Here is an 18,446-nt window from a genome sequence, read left to right as displayed (position 1 = left end):
AGGATAAGCGGCAAAGAAACTGGATGGATGGATGTAACCTGATGTAATTTTCATACAATATACCCCCACACAACTAGTGGCAATAATGTTCTTTTGGCCATTCTGTCGAGGAATGCAGAGAAGTCCTTGTAAGAAGCGATGGTTGAGTTGCATTTATGTGTACAGTATATTATGGCCTATGAGATGATATTGTGATTGACTCTTCTACAACAGTTGTAGCTCTTGACTTACTAACAAAGGAGGTCTCCCCCAGGTACCCTCGCCGTTTTAGCACCACCTCCAGGAACTTGACCTCCTCGTCCACCACATAGCGCTTCTTCTCCAGTGAGATCCAGGCCCAGTTAAGACGGAACTGCTGGTTCCTCAGTTTGTTGCCTCCTACAAAACAAAAGAATGGTTCAGATATAACGTCTATTCATTTTTGATGCTCTATATCCTGATTTGCTATGCGGGTGAACTAGAGATTATCGCACCTGATTTTTGGTGAGAGAAACAGGATGCGCCATGGACTGGTAGCCAGCCACGAGGCACATTTACTCAAATTTACACCTAAGGAAGAGTTCAAATCTTCAGTGAACTACACTTACAAGTTTCTTCAGGACCAAGAAGCAAACCGAAAAAATGAAATTCAAACTCAGAACCTGCCGAGTGCGAGGCAGTTACCTCACTGTGTCGACCAACTTAATAATACACTTTTGAAAAACACTACTTTGTGAGCCTTTGAGTCTCTGTGGGAGGTGTGAAGGGCGGCCAACCCTTACACGGGGTTTGTGGGATCCAATCGCTTCGCTTCTAATTAGGCAAAAAAAAAAAAAAAGCCGAGCGTTTCCCATCTGAACTGCTTCCATTCATCCTCGCCTTTTGAAGCGGCGTTCAAAGGTGCAACCAGACGTCCTGCAGTTTGCAGAGAAGGTGAAGTGTTACATTAACAGTGCAAAAGTTGATAGAAAAGAGTGGGAAAGTGAAAAATCACATTTTTATGTTTTTATGTGTCAAGCTCTGGCAGGCAGCCTGAATAATTGCAAACTAAAAGTCGACACACACACACACTCTGAAGCTGAAAAAATGGAGAAAGTCGCTTCCTGCTGGCCGAGGCAATGGGGACGAACCGTGTTCGAGTGTATTGCCAGATGTCTGCAGAGGAAAAAAAGTGTTGTGAGCTTCAGTAGATTCGCACTGTTTGTGTTCAGCATGACTGGGATTCTTCAGCCTCATCCCAACCCCGACCTGGATGTTCCGGTCAGTAAATCCGCCACCTCGCAACTGTTTCCATTTCCTCTCTCGGTGTGCGCCCTCAAGATGCTGACACCGAGTACTCGATTAGCTGTGAAGCGTGTTTATAGGAGTGTGCGCCTTACTCCCGTTTCTTTCCTTTTGACCCGTGTGTTTCCCGAGGCCGTCCCCAAAACAATAATACGGGATGAAAGGGCAAATCCACTGCAGACACTTTTTCTAAATTATGTCGACATTTCCCTTGAGGCAACTGCACTCACCAGGCCGCAGCAATCAATGACATCTCGACAAAATTAAAGCTGAAAGGTGTGAAGAACAGGCCCTCGCTCTCATTTTTCTTTCAGGATGAATCATCAAAACGATTGTCCAGCTTTGTCGCCATGCTCCACCCACATTGCATATGTCTGGCAGGCAAGTTTTGCAATCCTGCGGTGCTCATTTGTCTGGCATTCCACCAAATTTTGTCGTAGGAGAAGAAGCCTTGGAAATGGAAACTCCCTGTTCAATTTCAAGGATGGATCAATTTTTACCCAACCCTCATTTTATGATATATATGACCACTCTGTTTTCTTTTTATTGATTCAACAATAAAGTCTAAAAAAACGAACAATGATGACATGGCATGTTCAGTGCCGCCAAAACATCTCTTGACTGAAAAATGTTCCTCATCAGCGATTATCCACAACATAATATCTTAAGAGCTTAATATTTTGAGCAGATGAGTCAAAATAAAAATCTATTTTTGAAATGTTCACACTACAAAAGGTTGGCTCGAAAAAAAGAAAATTGTGAACCCCCCGAGCGGGTAGCACATTTTGTTCCCGGAACGACTGTGAATCTTTTGACACGCTATCGGGCACGCTATCGTGTAGCATTTGCACGTGATTTTGCAGGCTCTCGTCAACAGCACAATGGACGCATGTTTGATCACTGGAGATTTCGTACTCGATGTCAAAGGAAGTCAAGGACCTGGTTGGTTGCTGGAGGAACAGACTGTACTTTCTTTTAAAGACACCTCAGTACAACCGCTAATGGGCTTTATTAAGGGGGAAGATGACATGGAGCTTGAATTAGGCCAAAAGGCTACAGAAAGCACGGATCATTTTTCCCTTGGAAGAATTTTCTACCATCTCATCTGTGACCAAAAGATGTCAAATTATTGATTAGTACATGCTTAGTTTCACTTTTCAATGGGGCACATCATTCTCTCAAAATAGGGAGACTAATGGACCTTCCTGACATCATCGCAGTGATTAGCAAATCATGTCAAATACTTGTCATCATAATGTCACGGAGGGATCGAAGAATAATTGTATTGTATGTCAAATAGCTCCCTTTTGTTGATTCTCAGTCTTAATAGCTATTTTCCATGTGCAGTCAGCCATCAAATGACAGCTATTATGAATACTTCGGTTCATCGGGTGCAAATTCGGCCAATCGCTCGCACTGATTTCCCCCCTGTCCCTTTGGAAGAAAAAAAAAAAAAATCAAAGTTCATGCTTTTGGTCATTTTTCAAAAGGTCTGCTCGCTCATTTTCGCTTTTCTGCACAGAGCAAAACACCACTTTTGGCTTTTTTTGTTGCCATTAAACATGCAGTCTGCACAGTGGAGGATGAGCAGTTTGACATTAACAAAGTAGAACATTCAACTCAGCAGTATATGCGAGACTCCCTGTGTGTTCCGCAACAGTCAACCCCCGAAAAACAGGTGACCCGAGTACGACAGAACCCCCGCCCCACCCCCACCGCCCATCTGGATTAACAACAGCAGCCGAGTCCACCATTAAAACGGCAGATTTGATCGCTGAGTCGTGAAGGGAGTCAGCAGAAGTAATGGAAAAAGCGAGAAGTCTGAATTCACACACTTTTCTGTCCAAGCTTAAGGAAGTCAAGGAAGACTTTTTATGACCCTTTTTACCGCCACTTTGGTCATTTTACACTACCAAAATGTAAGTATGATGCAAATCGCCCACTAAGCCAAAAAAGGTACGTGAATTATATCAATTTAATCTGTTCCAAGACCAGGCTCGTCATGAAATCAACTTTGCCCATTGAAATAAATGGAAATTCCATTAATCCGTTACAGTCGTCCCACCAAATATACTTTTGCAGGAAAAAAGCTGCTGGAATACTGTGCTCTATTTGAAATACAGTGATAACATAAAATAGAATATAAGCATTAGCATAGACTAATGTAATGCTTGTTAAACACCATCTTAAAGGGGCAGCGTGAAAGTGACTATTAGAAAAACATTTGAAAAAAAATTGTGTGAGCAATCCTATAAACCATCAAAAAGAAAAACAGCTACGGTACTAAATTATGGGTACAGCGGCTCAACTTCACTTCAACTTTTAATTCTCAACTCATTCACAAGTGGCACTTTTTAAACTTCTTGAAGCAAATAATTTCTGTTGAAAGTTTACTCATAACATGAGCAAACATTAACTTTGGGTTTAGGTTGCGGTGGCCTTCAGGTAGGGACTGAGATGAGCGGGTAGTACGTGATTGTGGTTGCCACGGGAACTCTGGGCTCCTCCGGATTGCTCTCTAATTAAGATAAGCAGTCGAGTCCACTTGCAAAGGGCACCCCCGTCTAGCTAAGCGTTAATCTTTCACCAGCGCTTTGTGACCTGTATTTGCATTTGGAGCGTCGGCTGCGGCAAATCCCGCGCGACCTCACCTGCCGTTAATGCAAATCACATCTCACACCGGGAACATTCGTTCGTATTGGACTGTATTTTATAATATGCGCACGCAGGCGAGGGTCCTACAAAAGCTACGCTCATAACTTTGATTCATGGGGTTCTTCTAAATGGTACTCTCAGCAAAAAAAGAAAAAAAAAAGAGAGAGAGAGAAAGAGAAAAAGTACACACTTTTCAAAAGTCTCATTAAGTCTGTTGTTTAAGCAATACAATCGTGACCACATAGTATGGATACAGAAAGTCTACACACCCCTGCTCAAATGCCAGGTTTATCCACCCATCCTTTTTCTTTGCCACATATCCTCACGAGGTTCGGGGGGAGTGCTGGAGCCTATCCCAGCTGTCAACGGGCATGAGGCGGGATACACCCTGAACTGGTCGCCAGCCAATCGCAGGGCTCATAGAGACATACAGCCACGCTCACAATCACACTTAGGGGCAATTTAGAGTGTCCAACTAATATTGGATGTTTTTGGGATGTGGGAGGAAACCGGAGTGCCCGGAGAAAACCCACGCAGGCACGGGGAGAACGTGTAAACTCCACACAGGCGGGGCCGGGATCCAAGCCGGGTCCTCAGAACTGCTTTAGCTTTATCAGCTGATTCGCCGTGCCGCCCAGGTTTATGTGATATAAAAAAAATCTAGATTTGAAGCAACATTTTGGGAATGTTACCGTTGGTCCATATTTTCTCACTTGATGTCCTCACTGTGACCAATTATTTAAATCCTTGGACAATCTTTTGTACCTTTCTCCTGACTGACACAGACAACATCTGATTCTGTGCGACCTCTCAGTGGATCAAGGCTTTTGCGGGAAGATGTGACTATGAAAACGGCCCGTCCCAAAAAAGCCTACAAGAACAGTTGAAATTGAAATTAAATTAAATAGTAGCGTGTATGAGTTTGAGTTTGGTTCTGAACACAGGCCGATCCGAGTCATAAGAAGGTGTACAGACTTGTGCAATTGCATTCTCTGTTCACATTTAGTCCCCCTTCTCTTTTTTAAAATGAGTTATATACAGGATGGATTTCTAGCATCTCAAATTGATCTCATTTTTTAAATAAATTTGAAAAGGGGTGTGCAGACATATTATATCCTACGTACAAATACAACGTCACCAGTTGACGCCAAAATGACTTTAGTCCAATACATTCCCGATCAGTACCTTCATTCGGACCCATTTTTGCTTGACTCGCGCACTGATACTGCACAAGGGCTTGTATTAATTTGCATAATCCTGATTATTATTAAATACATTGTGTGCTTCTGAGTCGAACGCTGTGAAAAATGTCTTCAAGCTTCTTGTTTTGTTCTCATGGAATCAGCAATACGGCGAGATCTTGATACAAAATTTACAAGAACCAACTTTGTATGAAAGTGGGAGCATATCTATCGCTAACCTAGCCGAACGCAGTACTAATCCTAATTACAGTAAATATTTGTATGAACAGGCGACACGGTGGCTCAGCTGGTAAAGCCTTGGCCTCCTAGTTCTGAGGACCCAGGTTCAATCCCCGCCCCGCCTACGTGGAGTTTGCATCTTCTCCCTGTGCCTGCCTGCGTTTTCTCCAGGGATTCCGGTTTCCTCCCACATCACAGAAACACGCAACATTAATTGGAGACTCTAAATTGCCCCAAGGTGTGATTGTGAGTGCACTTGTTGTTTGCCTCCATGTGCCCTGCGATTGGCTGGCAACCGGTTCAGGGTGTACCCCGTTGACAGCTGGGATAGGCTCCAGCACTCCTGCGACCCTCGTGAGGATAAGCGGCAAAAGGAAATGGATGGATTTGTATGAACATCACCTCTAGGCGGTGTATATCTTCTTGTTTTCCTTTTGGTGTGTTGGTCAGAAGAGTCGGAATGGGCAAATCACGATAAACACTTTTCTGGTTTTGGGTTCAAAAGGTGGCGTTTGCATGTTCTCCCAATGCGACTGACGAGTCACACATGGAGCCACACTCGGCATAAAGAAGTTTGGAGTGGCTTCAGATCGCCTCATTGATTTCTCGTCAACTTATCACTTTCTCAAGTTTGCTTGGCTGGATATTTTAATTACACGGCGCATCTCGTTTGAAACTGCCTTTCTTCCAACTGACTTGCTTCCAACTTGACACAATTTGGACCAAAGGGAGTGATGGAAATAGAACATACCAAAGTGTCATACAAGTGTAAAAAGTAGACCTAAAAGGGGAACGTATTTTGTAAAACTGTCCTTTTAATTGGTTCCACATTCCCGACACGTGCATTTTGGCTTCCTTTCAGCGGGGAAAGACTCCAGCAATAGCAAATGGATGCGCTGACGAGTTCCGACTCCAGTCATTTTTATTCCGACTAGCTGCTCTTAATTATAAGAACAACATATAAATGGGTCAATTTGACCAGCAGCCTAATTGGAGTATTAAATACACCAAGTTAATAGAAAAATTTGTATAGCGCTTGCATGCTCCTGGTGCAACCTTAACCTTAATCTGCCTTGTTGTTAAAACCCCTGAGCACAAAAGTGCAGAGCGTGAACTCCGTGCACTAACACAGTGGGCGTGTGATGAGCGACAGAATCCTTTAGAGAGCGGGCCAAAGAATGCGGGGTCCCGGGCCGTGCCAGCTCGGTGCCCTCCCACCCCGCTCCTTCGTTTCCTCCCACTTTGCAGACGGCCTTTATTTGGTCACCGTCGAGCATCCCCAGAGGATCGTCCGCCTGTTGCTCGAGCAGGGCAGACAGTCCGGCGGGCCGATTAGGCCGGATAAAGAGGGACGCGGCTGAACACACACAATACGTCTAAAAATACGTAATGCTCAAATGCCGCTCGCATGCTTAAAGTTTCCGTGACAGGCGATGAATAGTCTCGCGCCGCGCATGAATGCCGATGCGCGGCACTGATGGATGAGCGTAAACATGCTCGGGACGAATGTGGGGGTTGTGGGGCGGTGGTTTAGCAGGCATGGAGCTTTGAGCTTGTGCAAATTGTTGTTTGTAATTGCTGGCTGTCAAAGGATGCCCACGTTGTGAGCCCTCCATGCCCAGCTGGTAGTATTCCCATTGTTACAGAACCAGAGCCACACAATTTTTGTTGAGTCTGAAGTTCCACGTCAGCCTTTTCTCACACAGATTTTGTCCAAGGAGCTTCTCAGACAGCCGTAGACTATCACTATCATACAGTATTTTCCGCACTATAAGGCACACCTAAAAGCTTTTAATGTTTTCAAAAGCCGATGGTGCACCTTATAATCTGCTGCACCTTATATATATGGATCAATATTGAGCCTTTACTGCAGCTCCATCTAATGGATGCATACGCAACCCCAGCCTCTACTGTAGCGTCTATTCTATGTGCCTTATAATGCGATGCGCCTAATATATGAAGAAAAAGTTTTAAAATAGAACATTCATTGAAGGTGCGCCTTATAATGCAGTGCGCCTTATAGTGCGGAAAATATGGTCTTCGTCACTAATCCTAACTAAGCCTTGTTGCTTGAACTGATGAGAAGTTAATCGTCTTCTAAGACAGCCAGAACAGTCCGGATGTGATTGATGCAATTCCCTAGGAAATCAGCCCAAATTTTAAGTTTTAACTCCCCCAAAATGTGCTAAATTGTAACATTTAATGTGGGGTGGCGCGTCGACTCAAAAGTTTAATTTGCGAGGCATGGCCGTGAAAAAAAATGAGGTGCGCGGCTGCATTCTTCTCCGCTGGCAACTTTAATTTGGATCGCTTCGCTTTATGACTTCATGACCGTCATAAAATTAGTACAGCAGGACGAGTAAGTGCACAGAGCTCACACGAGCGCAGTACCTTTTGTCTGATTTCTCACTAAATTCTCATGGAGAGTTTATTTATTTAACATTCATTGTCGTATGAAGTGATAATAGTAAATCTAAATTCCAATTTAAACAAAATCCCGCACTAACCGCCGCTAATCCATGCTATATTTTGATGGAATGTTTTGATTCAATAAAGCAGCAGACCGCATACGCATGCCTTTCAGCAGTCCAATTAAGGTGGGGGGAGATGAGATAATCCTGTAGAAGGAAAGAAAGAGCGAGCGAAGAGAGCTATACGGTGTAATCACCCTGAGCCTCGTATCAGCGCTAATGAGAGGGGAGTGGAAAAAGATTTAGAAGGGCAATCATTTCACACACACACCCCAAAACCCGTTTTCTAGCATCTTCGAGGCGCGTGCTGCACACTGCAGCCCAAAGGAAGGAGCGCACGGCGGCCTCCGCCTATCTGATCATTCCCAGGCGGCCTGGAGGTGCCCCCCTCAGAGAAGGCTGACAGAAGCGCGGGGTCAGGGAGGCATTCGAGGCTTAAAGCGAGGGAGGTTTTGCTCTCAGCGTGGGGGGGCTTCTTTTGAGATTAACGTGTGAGGCGCTTCTGTGGAGATGCTTCGGCCCCCGAGAAGCATGAGACGCATGATAGGAGGATCAGAATAAGGCACCAGCACCTGTACAAGTACTTTGTCTGCCTTGCGAGGAAAACAAAGAGCATCAGCACTGTTTAATAATCACGTTATGCCAATGACATGGTGATCAATATCAAATGTAGTTACTTCATTTCGTTACCTTGTCAAATAACTACTTCCACTTGAAAAATGTAAAATAAATCATTGGGATGGCTACAAAATACTCGCAGATTTTTATTTATTGTCAGAGGATATCGAATGTGTCCCCTGCAATGAAAGGGGTGGGGGTTGTTCCGTGTCCTCCCAAAACGGCTCTATTAAGTTCAATAATGTTGTAGAGATTAGTTTTACAATACAATTCGATGTCCGTAAATACTCTCGCAAAAGACTTTCTTTTTTTTTTCCAGGCTCACAAAGTTAGTTGAAGCCCTTGACTGAGCACAGCGGTCTCAAGGAAATTCCCAAGGCTTTTATTTCAAACGGACCTCCTTTATGCGTGTCCCGGGAGACTTAAGAGGCAAAGGAAACACCGCGCGGGGGTCCGGGGGGGGGTTGTAGGTAAAGGTCGACCCGTCCTGGCACTCCGGCGCTGCCCCCGAACGGCCTAATTTGCAACCTCAAAGGGCTCGCGCACAAAGAAAGTTATTCAACTGTTTGTCAAGTCGTTGAGGAAGCACGAGACGCCGGCTTTAGCGAAGACGTGGAATCGGTGCAAATATGTAAACCGTGGTCGTGACTTAACGCAAACATCCTGGGATAGCACGCTTGATCCTATTACGCTGCCTGCGAGCAACTGACGTGAGGAATAATTCGCAGGCACCTCTGGGCTGAGCGCAGTGCTGCGTTCTGGTGGCGGCTTGCTGTTGTGGAGCCAGAAGCACAAGATTCTCGTTTCTACGCAGGCGAGCTGACAAGTCAACCCCTACCATCAGTGTACACCATTAGAGTACATTAGGCGCTAAGCTATTACTCCAAAGTAATATCCTACTTTTAGGTTAAAAGACGTGAAAGCAGACTAATCCCCGTTTAGGAAGCGCAAAGATCAAATTGTCAGCGTCGCTTTCATACGGTGCGTCGGAATCATTTGTATTCTCCCCGCGCCGTGACTGCAGAAACTCGCGTTCGGCGGGGATAATAAGCGAGAAATTAAAACGCGGGCTAATCTCCCGTGTTGCTGTGTAAAGTGAACGCATTGATCACTTAGCTGACACGACGCTTGGAAGTTGGAGGAAAAGTTCAACATTGTGTCTGCTGAAGAGATTAGCATCACAGAACATTAAATATCGAAACGACGCCCACTGAGACATAAAATAAAAATAATCGTAAAGTAAAAGTAGTCATTCTTAGGCATCATGTTCCGCTCCAGTCCTAGGTGGCAGTAACATAGTGAGCCCCTATTAATTGTGAAGGAGATGATCCAGAGTGACCTGTGATAGCCAATAACCTGCTGAATAAACTTTTATATTATCATTTAATCCTTTAAGAGGCGGAGCCTAGGGTTATCCCATGTGACCTATGCGTGTGAGTGTCTGGGCATGAGCTGTGGCTGACAGCAGCTCCTGCAAGAGTGTGCTTGTCGTCTTTATGTACTTTACCTTCTTCCGACAGCGACCTTTCCCACATTCGAGGATATTCAAGTATGTTTTAAAAAGCCATGAAAAAACAAGCGCAAATAAACAGCAGATTGTGGTGAAGTTGCGGGGATTTCCACGACATGTAAGTTCCAGCCCAAAATCAATTATAGCAGCAGAACTAACTGTTGAACCAGAATTCATTTTTTACTTTTTTGGGGGGATTACAATCTTGTAATTGGAATGGCACAGACCGACATCTTCCTCCCTCTTAACACAGCAAACTGGCTTTAGCACCACTTTACAAGCACTACTCCATTAAATTTTGTAGAAAGATAGTGGAGTAAATTTCTAGATACAAGTCTACAGAGATGAATTTCACAGCCGATTAACAATGGCAATCAATGGACCTTTCCGACCTGTCACTCACTTGTACAATAATAGCCAATCGGATAGCCTCATTGTCTTAACCCTTGGCTTGACACGCCCCTCTCGACATATTCTCCCACAAGCAATGCTGGTTGTCAGTAGCGTGCGCTTGGAAAAGTTAATGTTACGGAGAAAATGGTCCTCAGATGCGCTTGGGGAACGTGCAATTCTGATGAAAGATATCCCGCTAGGTTACAAGGAACCCGCTTGATTAATTTTCCAAAGCATAAAACACAGTTGACGAAGTGTCTACGATGGATTAGGGCTCGCGGAAATCCGCGCTTACAACTAAATGTGGACAATGTCAACAAACACAAGGCTGCATGTTCAAAGGTAAGTGATGGAGAAGTATTTTCTCTGAGTTTGATTGATTTATTATCAGTGCTTCTTTATACATTGCAGGAGAACAACTTTCACTTTGTTAGTGTATCACTGACCTTCTGAATGATGTGTGTCACGTTTTATGCCAAAGAGTCGGGTTAGTGATACGTAAATGCGCCACGTCATGCAAGAGAAATGTCTATGCGCCTATTTGTATCCCATCGGACTTTTAACACAGAGCACTGGGTTCCGTTATGAGCCAAGTCAAATGAATACACCCACTCACTTATAAAGATTACAATATTATTTGTGATCTTTCCAAGTAAAAAGTACTCACCCTGCTTTGCATGAGCAGTACGATTCCACAATTTTATCCAGTTGGATTTCAATATGAAGTTTGTGTGGCATCAAACTTATTTTGCATGGATCGCCAACATTTCGCTGTAACTCTGACATTGCGTCCTGCTCCGTCCAAAATCTTAATTCAGTCTACATACCCTTGCGTGAAATAGTTAAGACCTCTGTGTAGAACTCTCTTGGACAAGTCTGATGCATTCGTTAAAAAAAAAAAACATCCCCCAATATTATCTGGAATAAGAGATATAGAATCGAGTTCAAACAAGTTTTGTTCAATCACATTTTGTAAGCTTGTGGGATGTGGCTAAGGGGGCGGAGCTTAAGGTGGCCATCGAAAAGGTCCATTGAACCATGAAAATAGAAAATGGCCCGGTTGTGGAAATGTTTGTTTCCATATACTGACATATTTGTGTGTTTTTCGCTATCTACAAGAAGGCTAGGTCAATTACCCCCCCACCCAAAAAAAAAAAAAATACAAATCTGAGGATTCGTTTACATCGTAAATGTGTGCGGTAGAATGCATATACTGTATTCCATGCTACTAGTACTTATTTTATTTATATTTTGCAAAGACAAAAGAAGTCACTTTCTAATTTCGCTAATGAGTTCTTGTAGACAAATGAATAAATAAATACTGCTTGCACTGTGACTGCATATGCATGAATGGACTCCCACTCTATAGCGCTGGTGTGTGAATAGAAGAGCAATAACAAGGATGTACAAGTGGTAGTGGGGAGGGGGGGGTGATACAGCATAAGGAGGGAGCTTTGTGAACTTGAACGAGACGGTGGTGGTGGTGGTGTGGGGGGGGGGGGGGTGGCGCTTTTCCTTGACCCTCCCGAGCAAACCATATTTGCTCTCTTGTCAGAGCAAATAATGGCAGACTGTTTGCCGAAAGCGGCAATGTGAAGCCGTTGCATATAAAAGTGCGCCGCGGGCCCGGAGTCTCCTCAGCGCCATACTAATAAGAGGCGCTCTCTCATCCGGCCTCCCCTCCCGCGCTTTTAACGTGCAACGTTTCGGCTTACATTTTGGCCGCCGCAACTTGCAAATTGCGGAGAGGACGCCGCACGAGTGACAATCGCCGCCCGAAAAAAGGTAACGCGGTGTTAAACGACTCCCGACGCTTCATTGTTTGCGGACGCTGAAAGGGGGCCTTCGATTGGAACACAAAGCTGCATGCTGAAGATAAGCTCGCCGCCTTGCATTCATTAAAACCAGAAGGAAAGGATGTCTCCAAAGGATTTGGAGGCATTTTTGTCTGCTTATTGTGACATGTGACTGAAGATTAACGTGTGCGGTAGAGCAAACTCCAGCTTGGAATATACGAATGAATTAATAACCATCCTTCCATTATCTTAGCTGCTTATCCTCACAAGGATCGAGAGAGTGCTGGAGCCTATTCCAGCTATCTTTGGGCAGGAGGCGGGGTACACCCTCAACTGGTTGCCCGGCCAATCACAGAGCACATAGAGACAAACAACCAATGAATGCATGTTTTGGGGATGCGGGAGGAAACTGGACTGCGGCCATTTGAACCCCGGTCCTCAGAACTGTGAGGCTGATGAACCAACCAGTCGTCCACCGTGCCCCTGTACGAATAAAAACCTGAACCCAAACATCGGCATTAACTTCAGCTTAGTTAAAGTCCACATGATTAGAGTCCACAACTCCTGATCCAGCCCCAAAGATATTTTTGCAATAACGGAAAATCTAACACTAACACGAACGCTAACCCGAAGCACTACCTCTAATCCTAAACCTGAACTTTAACCTGACTTGAACCTGACTCTCCACCACATTCTTGCAAACATAGAATTAGTGATAATGTGTCTCCCCTCCAAATAGCAGCAACATGTAAAGCCCGTTGAGCTTGTTCGCTCGTTCGTGATCTCTCTGTGAATACGGCACGCCGATTCAAGGCGGTTCAAAGGGCAGAACGATTAACGTCAACAAATACGTGTCGGATAATCACTTGCATTTATACAAGTTTCAAGTGTTCCGAAAAGCTGCTTTGCGAAGCTATTCAGAGATCACGCTGCACAGTGTGCGCCCATATAATATAATACAGAAAAAAAGGAATCCCAGAGGACTGAATGAGATCAGCCTCACACTGAAAAAGTGCCGATGGGATTTTTTGCGAGAACAAAAAAGCTCGACGCGGAAGCGGAGCTGAACGTGAGAGGCGTGCAGCGGTTTTGCGGCATTCCGTGTTTATCTGTGAAATTGGACCGGGTGCCCCTTCCCCTCTTTGAGGCGTAAGTGCAAAAGAAAAGCGCTCACCTACCACCTGAAGGGCGACTCGGGCTCGAACAGAACCTTCTCGCCCACGGCTCATTGGCTACTGATAACCTCGTTAGTATTCCGCAACAATTATGCGCACATTACAACGGCTTCAGGTGACGATTCGGAGAGTCAAGGAGACAAATACAAGTGCCTTGTTGACACAGACCTGCTGCACATGTGATTTAAAAATTTGTTTTTTTGCTTCCCACACTGTAAAACCTAAAGTCAAACCAAGATTAATGTTGGTTCTTTTCCTTTCCAAGATAGTTCTCCTCAAAAAGACATTAAAACACATGACTGATATTTCGTTTTAAATGGAAATACAGGGCAATAATTCTCCAAACATTCAATAGGTAGTGTAAATACTAGTTATCTTGCCAAGTCAAATTTTCCCGTTTCATTGGTTGACAGTTTTTCTTCCATTAGGTAATGTATTCCTTATTGAAATTACTTTTTTTTTTTTTTCATTTTTAAGCATAGTTTTATAGCGCAATTGCCTCTTAACTGGCTAATTTTTAACTCCTGACACTGAAAAGCTGGATAAGCCCAGGCATGGTTGAGTTGATTACAGGCTGCGAGAGATTCTTCCTGGGGGTGGGGGTGGGGTGGGGGGGTTTCGGGGAGGGCGATGGGGTGGAAATGGACTCTAGACTTTTTTTTCCCTTACCTCTATTGAGGAGGTTATGTTTTCACCTTGGTTTGTTCATGTCTAACTTCCTGTTTGCAGTTTTAAAGGCTTGATTTGAATTCAGATTTTTTTTTTCAACTTCAAACAATGGCTTGGTGTCAATTGGCTCAAATGCATTTCATTATCCATCCATCCATCCATCCATTTTCTTTGCTGCTTATCCTCACAAGGGTCGCGGGGAGTGCTGGAGCCCAGCTGTCAACAGGCAGGAGGCAGGGTACACCCTGAATTGGTTGCCAGCCAATCGCAGGGCACATGGAGACAAACAGTCGCACTCACAATCACACCTATGGGCAATTTAGAGTGTCCAATAATGTTGCATGGTTTGGGATCCTGGAGGAAACCGGAGTGCCTGGAGAAAACCCACGCAGGCACGGGGAGAACATGCAAACTCCACACGGGGGGGGAGGGGGGGGGGCGCCGCGATCGTACCTGGGTCCTCAGAACTGTGAGTCCAACGCTTTACCCACTGAATCACCGTTCCCCGCATGTCATTATTTCAATGAAAAAATATAACACTGAGCTGACGTTAAATTTGTCCTGTGAGTCGTTAGGGCGGTGATCCTGTTTCAAGCAAATAAGCCACCAGTCCCCACCCCCACCCCCCGCCCCATCCACTGCGGGGCCAATACCGAGCACGGGGGCTTTCGTTACCATGACAACTAGGGGCCAAGCTCGAGGCTGCCTCCTTGTTGAACCTCGCGACTATAAACGCTCGTGCGAAATGCAAACGGCACACGGGCCGCCACAAAGACAAAAACAGTGTAGATTATACTGTACAGAAATTTCAGTCGCATAGGCAGCACTTCATCGCCAAGTCCTGAAAATGATGCATGTCAAACACTGTGGGGATAGATAGATAGATAGATAGATAGATAGATAGATAGATAGATAGATAGATAGATAGATAGATAGATAGATAGATAGATAGATAGATAGATAGATAGATAGATAGATAGATAGATAGATAGATAGATCGATTTAAGACAAAGCCCAAGTTGCTTTACTGTTGTTAAGAGTTCAACCTTGGTTTGAGATCCGCAGCAGACTCATTGTGTGCTTGTCGTAATCTTTTTTTTTTTTTTTCCGAGCCATCTGAGCGCATGAATTGATGAATCTCATTAAAAGTCTCGGGCTTCGTATTTGGGAAACCGAACCTGCCGTGCAGGTTAACGCGGGAATTTTACTGAGACCTTTGCTGCCATCTGTTCTTTAAAAAAATAATTAAGTTATTATTTATAGGGCACCGTCTGCACTTCCAGACAAAACATGACTCCCCAATCGCTGGTGCTCTGCTTGTCATCAGACGAGCGAGCTCGTCGGCAGAGTGCGACAACAAAACAGCTTTTTAAAAATATTTTTAATCTTTACCCCGCGTTAACGTTTGGCGGCTCGAATATCCAAAGGGTTTCGAGGCTGTCGCATATTTTTAGATGTGACGAGAAGTGGGACGCACGAACAAGCCCCACAGCCCCCCACCTACCCACCCTCCCCTTTTTTATATATATATTTTTTCCTACTCCTTTACAGGTAATGAACGCAGCGCAAGCGAGCCATCAAACGCATCCAGATGCGGATGAGGATCCCCCGCAGGCCTGCGCTACCCGTCTGATCCTCCATCAGCGCGCCGGAGCCGTCCCGGCAGGTGACAGGAAACGGCTCCACGCATGGAAAAACCACAAGCAACCAAGCATGTCTATCTTTCATCTCCTCTGACTGCCTTCACCTCCCGCGTCTCTGCGAGAAAGAGGCGGCTTCCCATTGGCTGCGCTGATAGATGAGGAGGAGGAGGAGGTCTGCAGCAGGATCCCTCAAAGGGTTTCATCAACACCTTTTATGAGATATGAGTGGCCCTGACGCGAGGATGCGCCGGATCCTATCGGGTTCGGGCTTGCGCCAACACTTTACTTCCCGCTGTGTAACATTTCCCCCCCCTTTGGTGAGCTACATTTTACACGGCTTAGTGAAAATCCCACACGTTTCGATTCCAAGCATTTCCTGCCTTACGTCATCGCACTTCTAATCAAAGGAGAGCACAGCGTGAAATCAGAGGCGCTTTTCATTAAAGATCAGGCTGAGCGCAAGCGGCGCAAGCACCCGGTCCGGATCTGGCAGCTGGCCTCACGATCCATACACGCTGGATGTTTAGAAAGTATGAGGTCATCTGCGTTCGTCTATTCATTTTCATCTATTTGGTTATGTTATTTGTCACATTGGGATCAGCAAGACTTTGTCAAAGTTATTGAAAGTCTGAGTCTAAATCTTGCATTTTATTGTGAGGATATTTAAAATTTGGTCTCCAGAAGTTTGACCAAAAATTTGTCCGCAATTTTGGATCCACGATTTTCTTTGCCAAAAACCGTCTACTCGAATCTTGTGTCCAAAATGTAACGTGAACAATATACGTCCAAAAACAGGTGCTCACAATTATGATTTATTTTGCCCAAAATGTTTGGCCATAGTATTTTGTATTCAAAAGTGTGTCCCAAAATTTCATATCAATATATTTGCAGGCACGGTGGAATCAGCTGGTAGAGCGTTGGGCTTACAGTTCTGGGGTCCCAGGTTCAAGCCCGGACCCGCCTATGTGGAGTTTGCATGTTCTCCCCATGCCTGCGTGGGTTTTCTCCAGGCACTCTGGTTTCCTCCCACATCAAAAAAAAAAAAAAACAAGCGACATTAATTGGACACCCTAAATTGTCCCGAGGTGTGATTGTGAATGCAGCTGTTTGTCTCGATGTGCCCTGCGATTGGCTGGCGACCAGTTCAGGGTGTACCCCGCCTCCTGCCCGTTGACAGCTGGGATAGGCACTCCCGGTGACCCTCGTGAGGATAAGCAGTGAAGAAAATGGATGGATATATTTGCATCCCACTTTTTTTTTGTCCACTGATTTCCCTTGAAATTTTTGTTTAAATGTTTAGGATGAAAAATTTAAGCCACCAAGCGAACTTTGGGGGGGGTTGTGGTCCTAGGTCATAAGTAACGTCTGGTGGCTTAAATTTTGATTGTAAACTACTCGATACTCGATGAACACGTAATGGTAATCCAACCTTAAAGCACTGAAAGTAGCTTTCTATGTACCAGATCTTTAGCATTGCGTCTAGATACACAGTGTCACATGCGTAAGGACCTGGGGTGGCCTTCTGCCTCACCTATTTGGCTTCAGACACAAAGGTACCAAGACAGTGGATAGACCATTTCAGTTCAACAAACACCATCCATACAATTTTTATAGAGCTTATTCCCATTAAAGGTCTTCAAAAATGTGGGGCCTACTAGAACTTAGCATGAACGATGGGGTACCCCTTGTATTGGTTGCCAACCAATTGAAGGGTACCTAAAGAGTACTTAACACAGGAGAGCTGAGCTCAGATTCAAAATCCAAACCATAGAACTGTGAGGGAGAAGTGCCAACCACTCACTCGCCGTGCAGAGCTACAGATGGTAATAATACTACTATGAAATGATATGCAACAGTGATGTAACAGCTAATGTGTCTACAATGAATACTAATAACTGTAACATGTAGACTGTTGGTTGGCTCCTTTACAGAAAATATTGCCGAGCAGATATCAAACATTCCAAGATTGTTGGCGATACACGGTCTCCCTCGGGAAAGCGGCGTCATCGCAGTTGTCAAGAGTTTCGACAAGCAGGCATGAGGCGGGTTTAGGGCTTCAGTTCAACCTCAGAGGAGTTTTTCCAGCAAATTGAAACAAAAAGCCGCAAAGAGACAGACGTCTGGGCAAAGACAGATGCAGTCAAGTCACACTCTGATTCCCTGCTGTTATTTCAGGGGAATATCACATTTCTCAACAAGACACTAATTAATGTTCCCAAGAGAGGTGTGAATTATTTGTCAAAGATGTGGAGCTGGAACAATTTCTGGAGATGAGATCTACTGTGCAGAAAACCGAGGAGATAGGCGGTGACATTATGAGTCAGGGGATTTTGACATTTCCGTTGGTGACATTGTGTTCCCTTTCGCCCGAGGCGTTTAAAGCAAAGTAGACACATTCAGGTACTCAGGCTATTCGTCCAAAGTCGGCAAGGGCCTGCTTAACGGAGGTTTCTGAAATGAACTGAGCCGTGTCATGTACTCCGTAAATGTAACGTGAAGCAGAAGCGTAGCCAATCAAGGAGCTCCATTGTGCCCGACACGAGCCGAAGAGAAACTGGTTGTGTTGAGTGTTTGTAAAACGCTAACATCTGGAAGAACAGTTTGCAAACCCAGTTCAGTCACCAGATGAGCAGTTAGCCTAGCTTAGCTTCTTCTCTTTCTTTGTTTTGCAATGCCTGCCACGGGTCACAGTCTCGGTACTATGACAGACATCTGGTTTGGTGTATTTTTGTGTTGAAAGCAATTTCGACTCATTAGGGCGCTGCCGCACATTTAATTATCTGAAAGCGAGAAGCTGCAAGACCTGACGCATACTTTGGCAATCAACTGCTT

The 18,446-nt window shown here is 44.8% G+C and overlaps 1 protein-coding gene across 1 annotated transcript in view; it reads right to left on the bottom strand.

Annotated features, from left to right (window-relative positions):
- frem2b (FRAS1 related extracellular matrix 2b) overlaps positions 1–18,446 on the bottom strand; it is an 87,884-nt gene that overhangs the window by 52,275 nt on the left and 17,163 nt on the right. Inside the window, 1 exon segment of the mRNA XM_061827003.1 lies at positions 232–378. Coding sequence (XP_061682987.1) covers positions 232–378 — 147 coding nt within the window.

This window comes from Syngnathoides biaculeatus, chromosome 8 (assembly GCF_019802595.1).
Source record: "Syngnathoides biaculeatus isolate LvHL_M chromosome 8, ASM1980259v1, whole genome shotgun sequence".
Taxonomy (NCBI): Eukaryota; Metazoa; Chordata; class Actinopteri; order Syngnathiformes; family Syngnathidae; genus Syngnathoides; species Syngnathoides biaculeatus.
The sequence above is the reverse complement of the archived record's forward strand: the minus strand, read 5'-3'. Positions and strand labels throughout refer to the sequence as shown.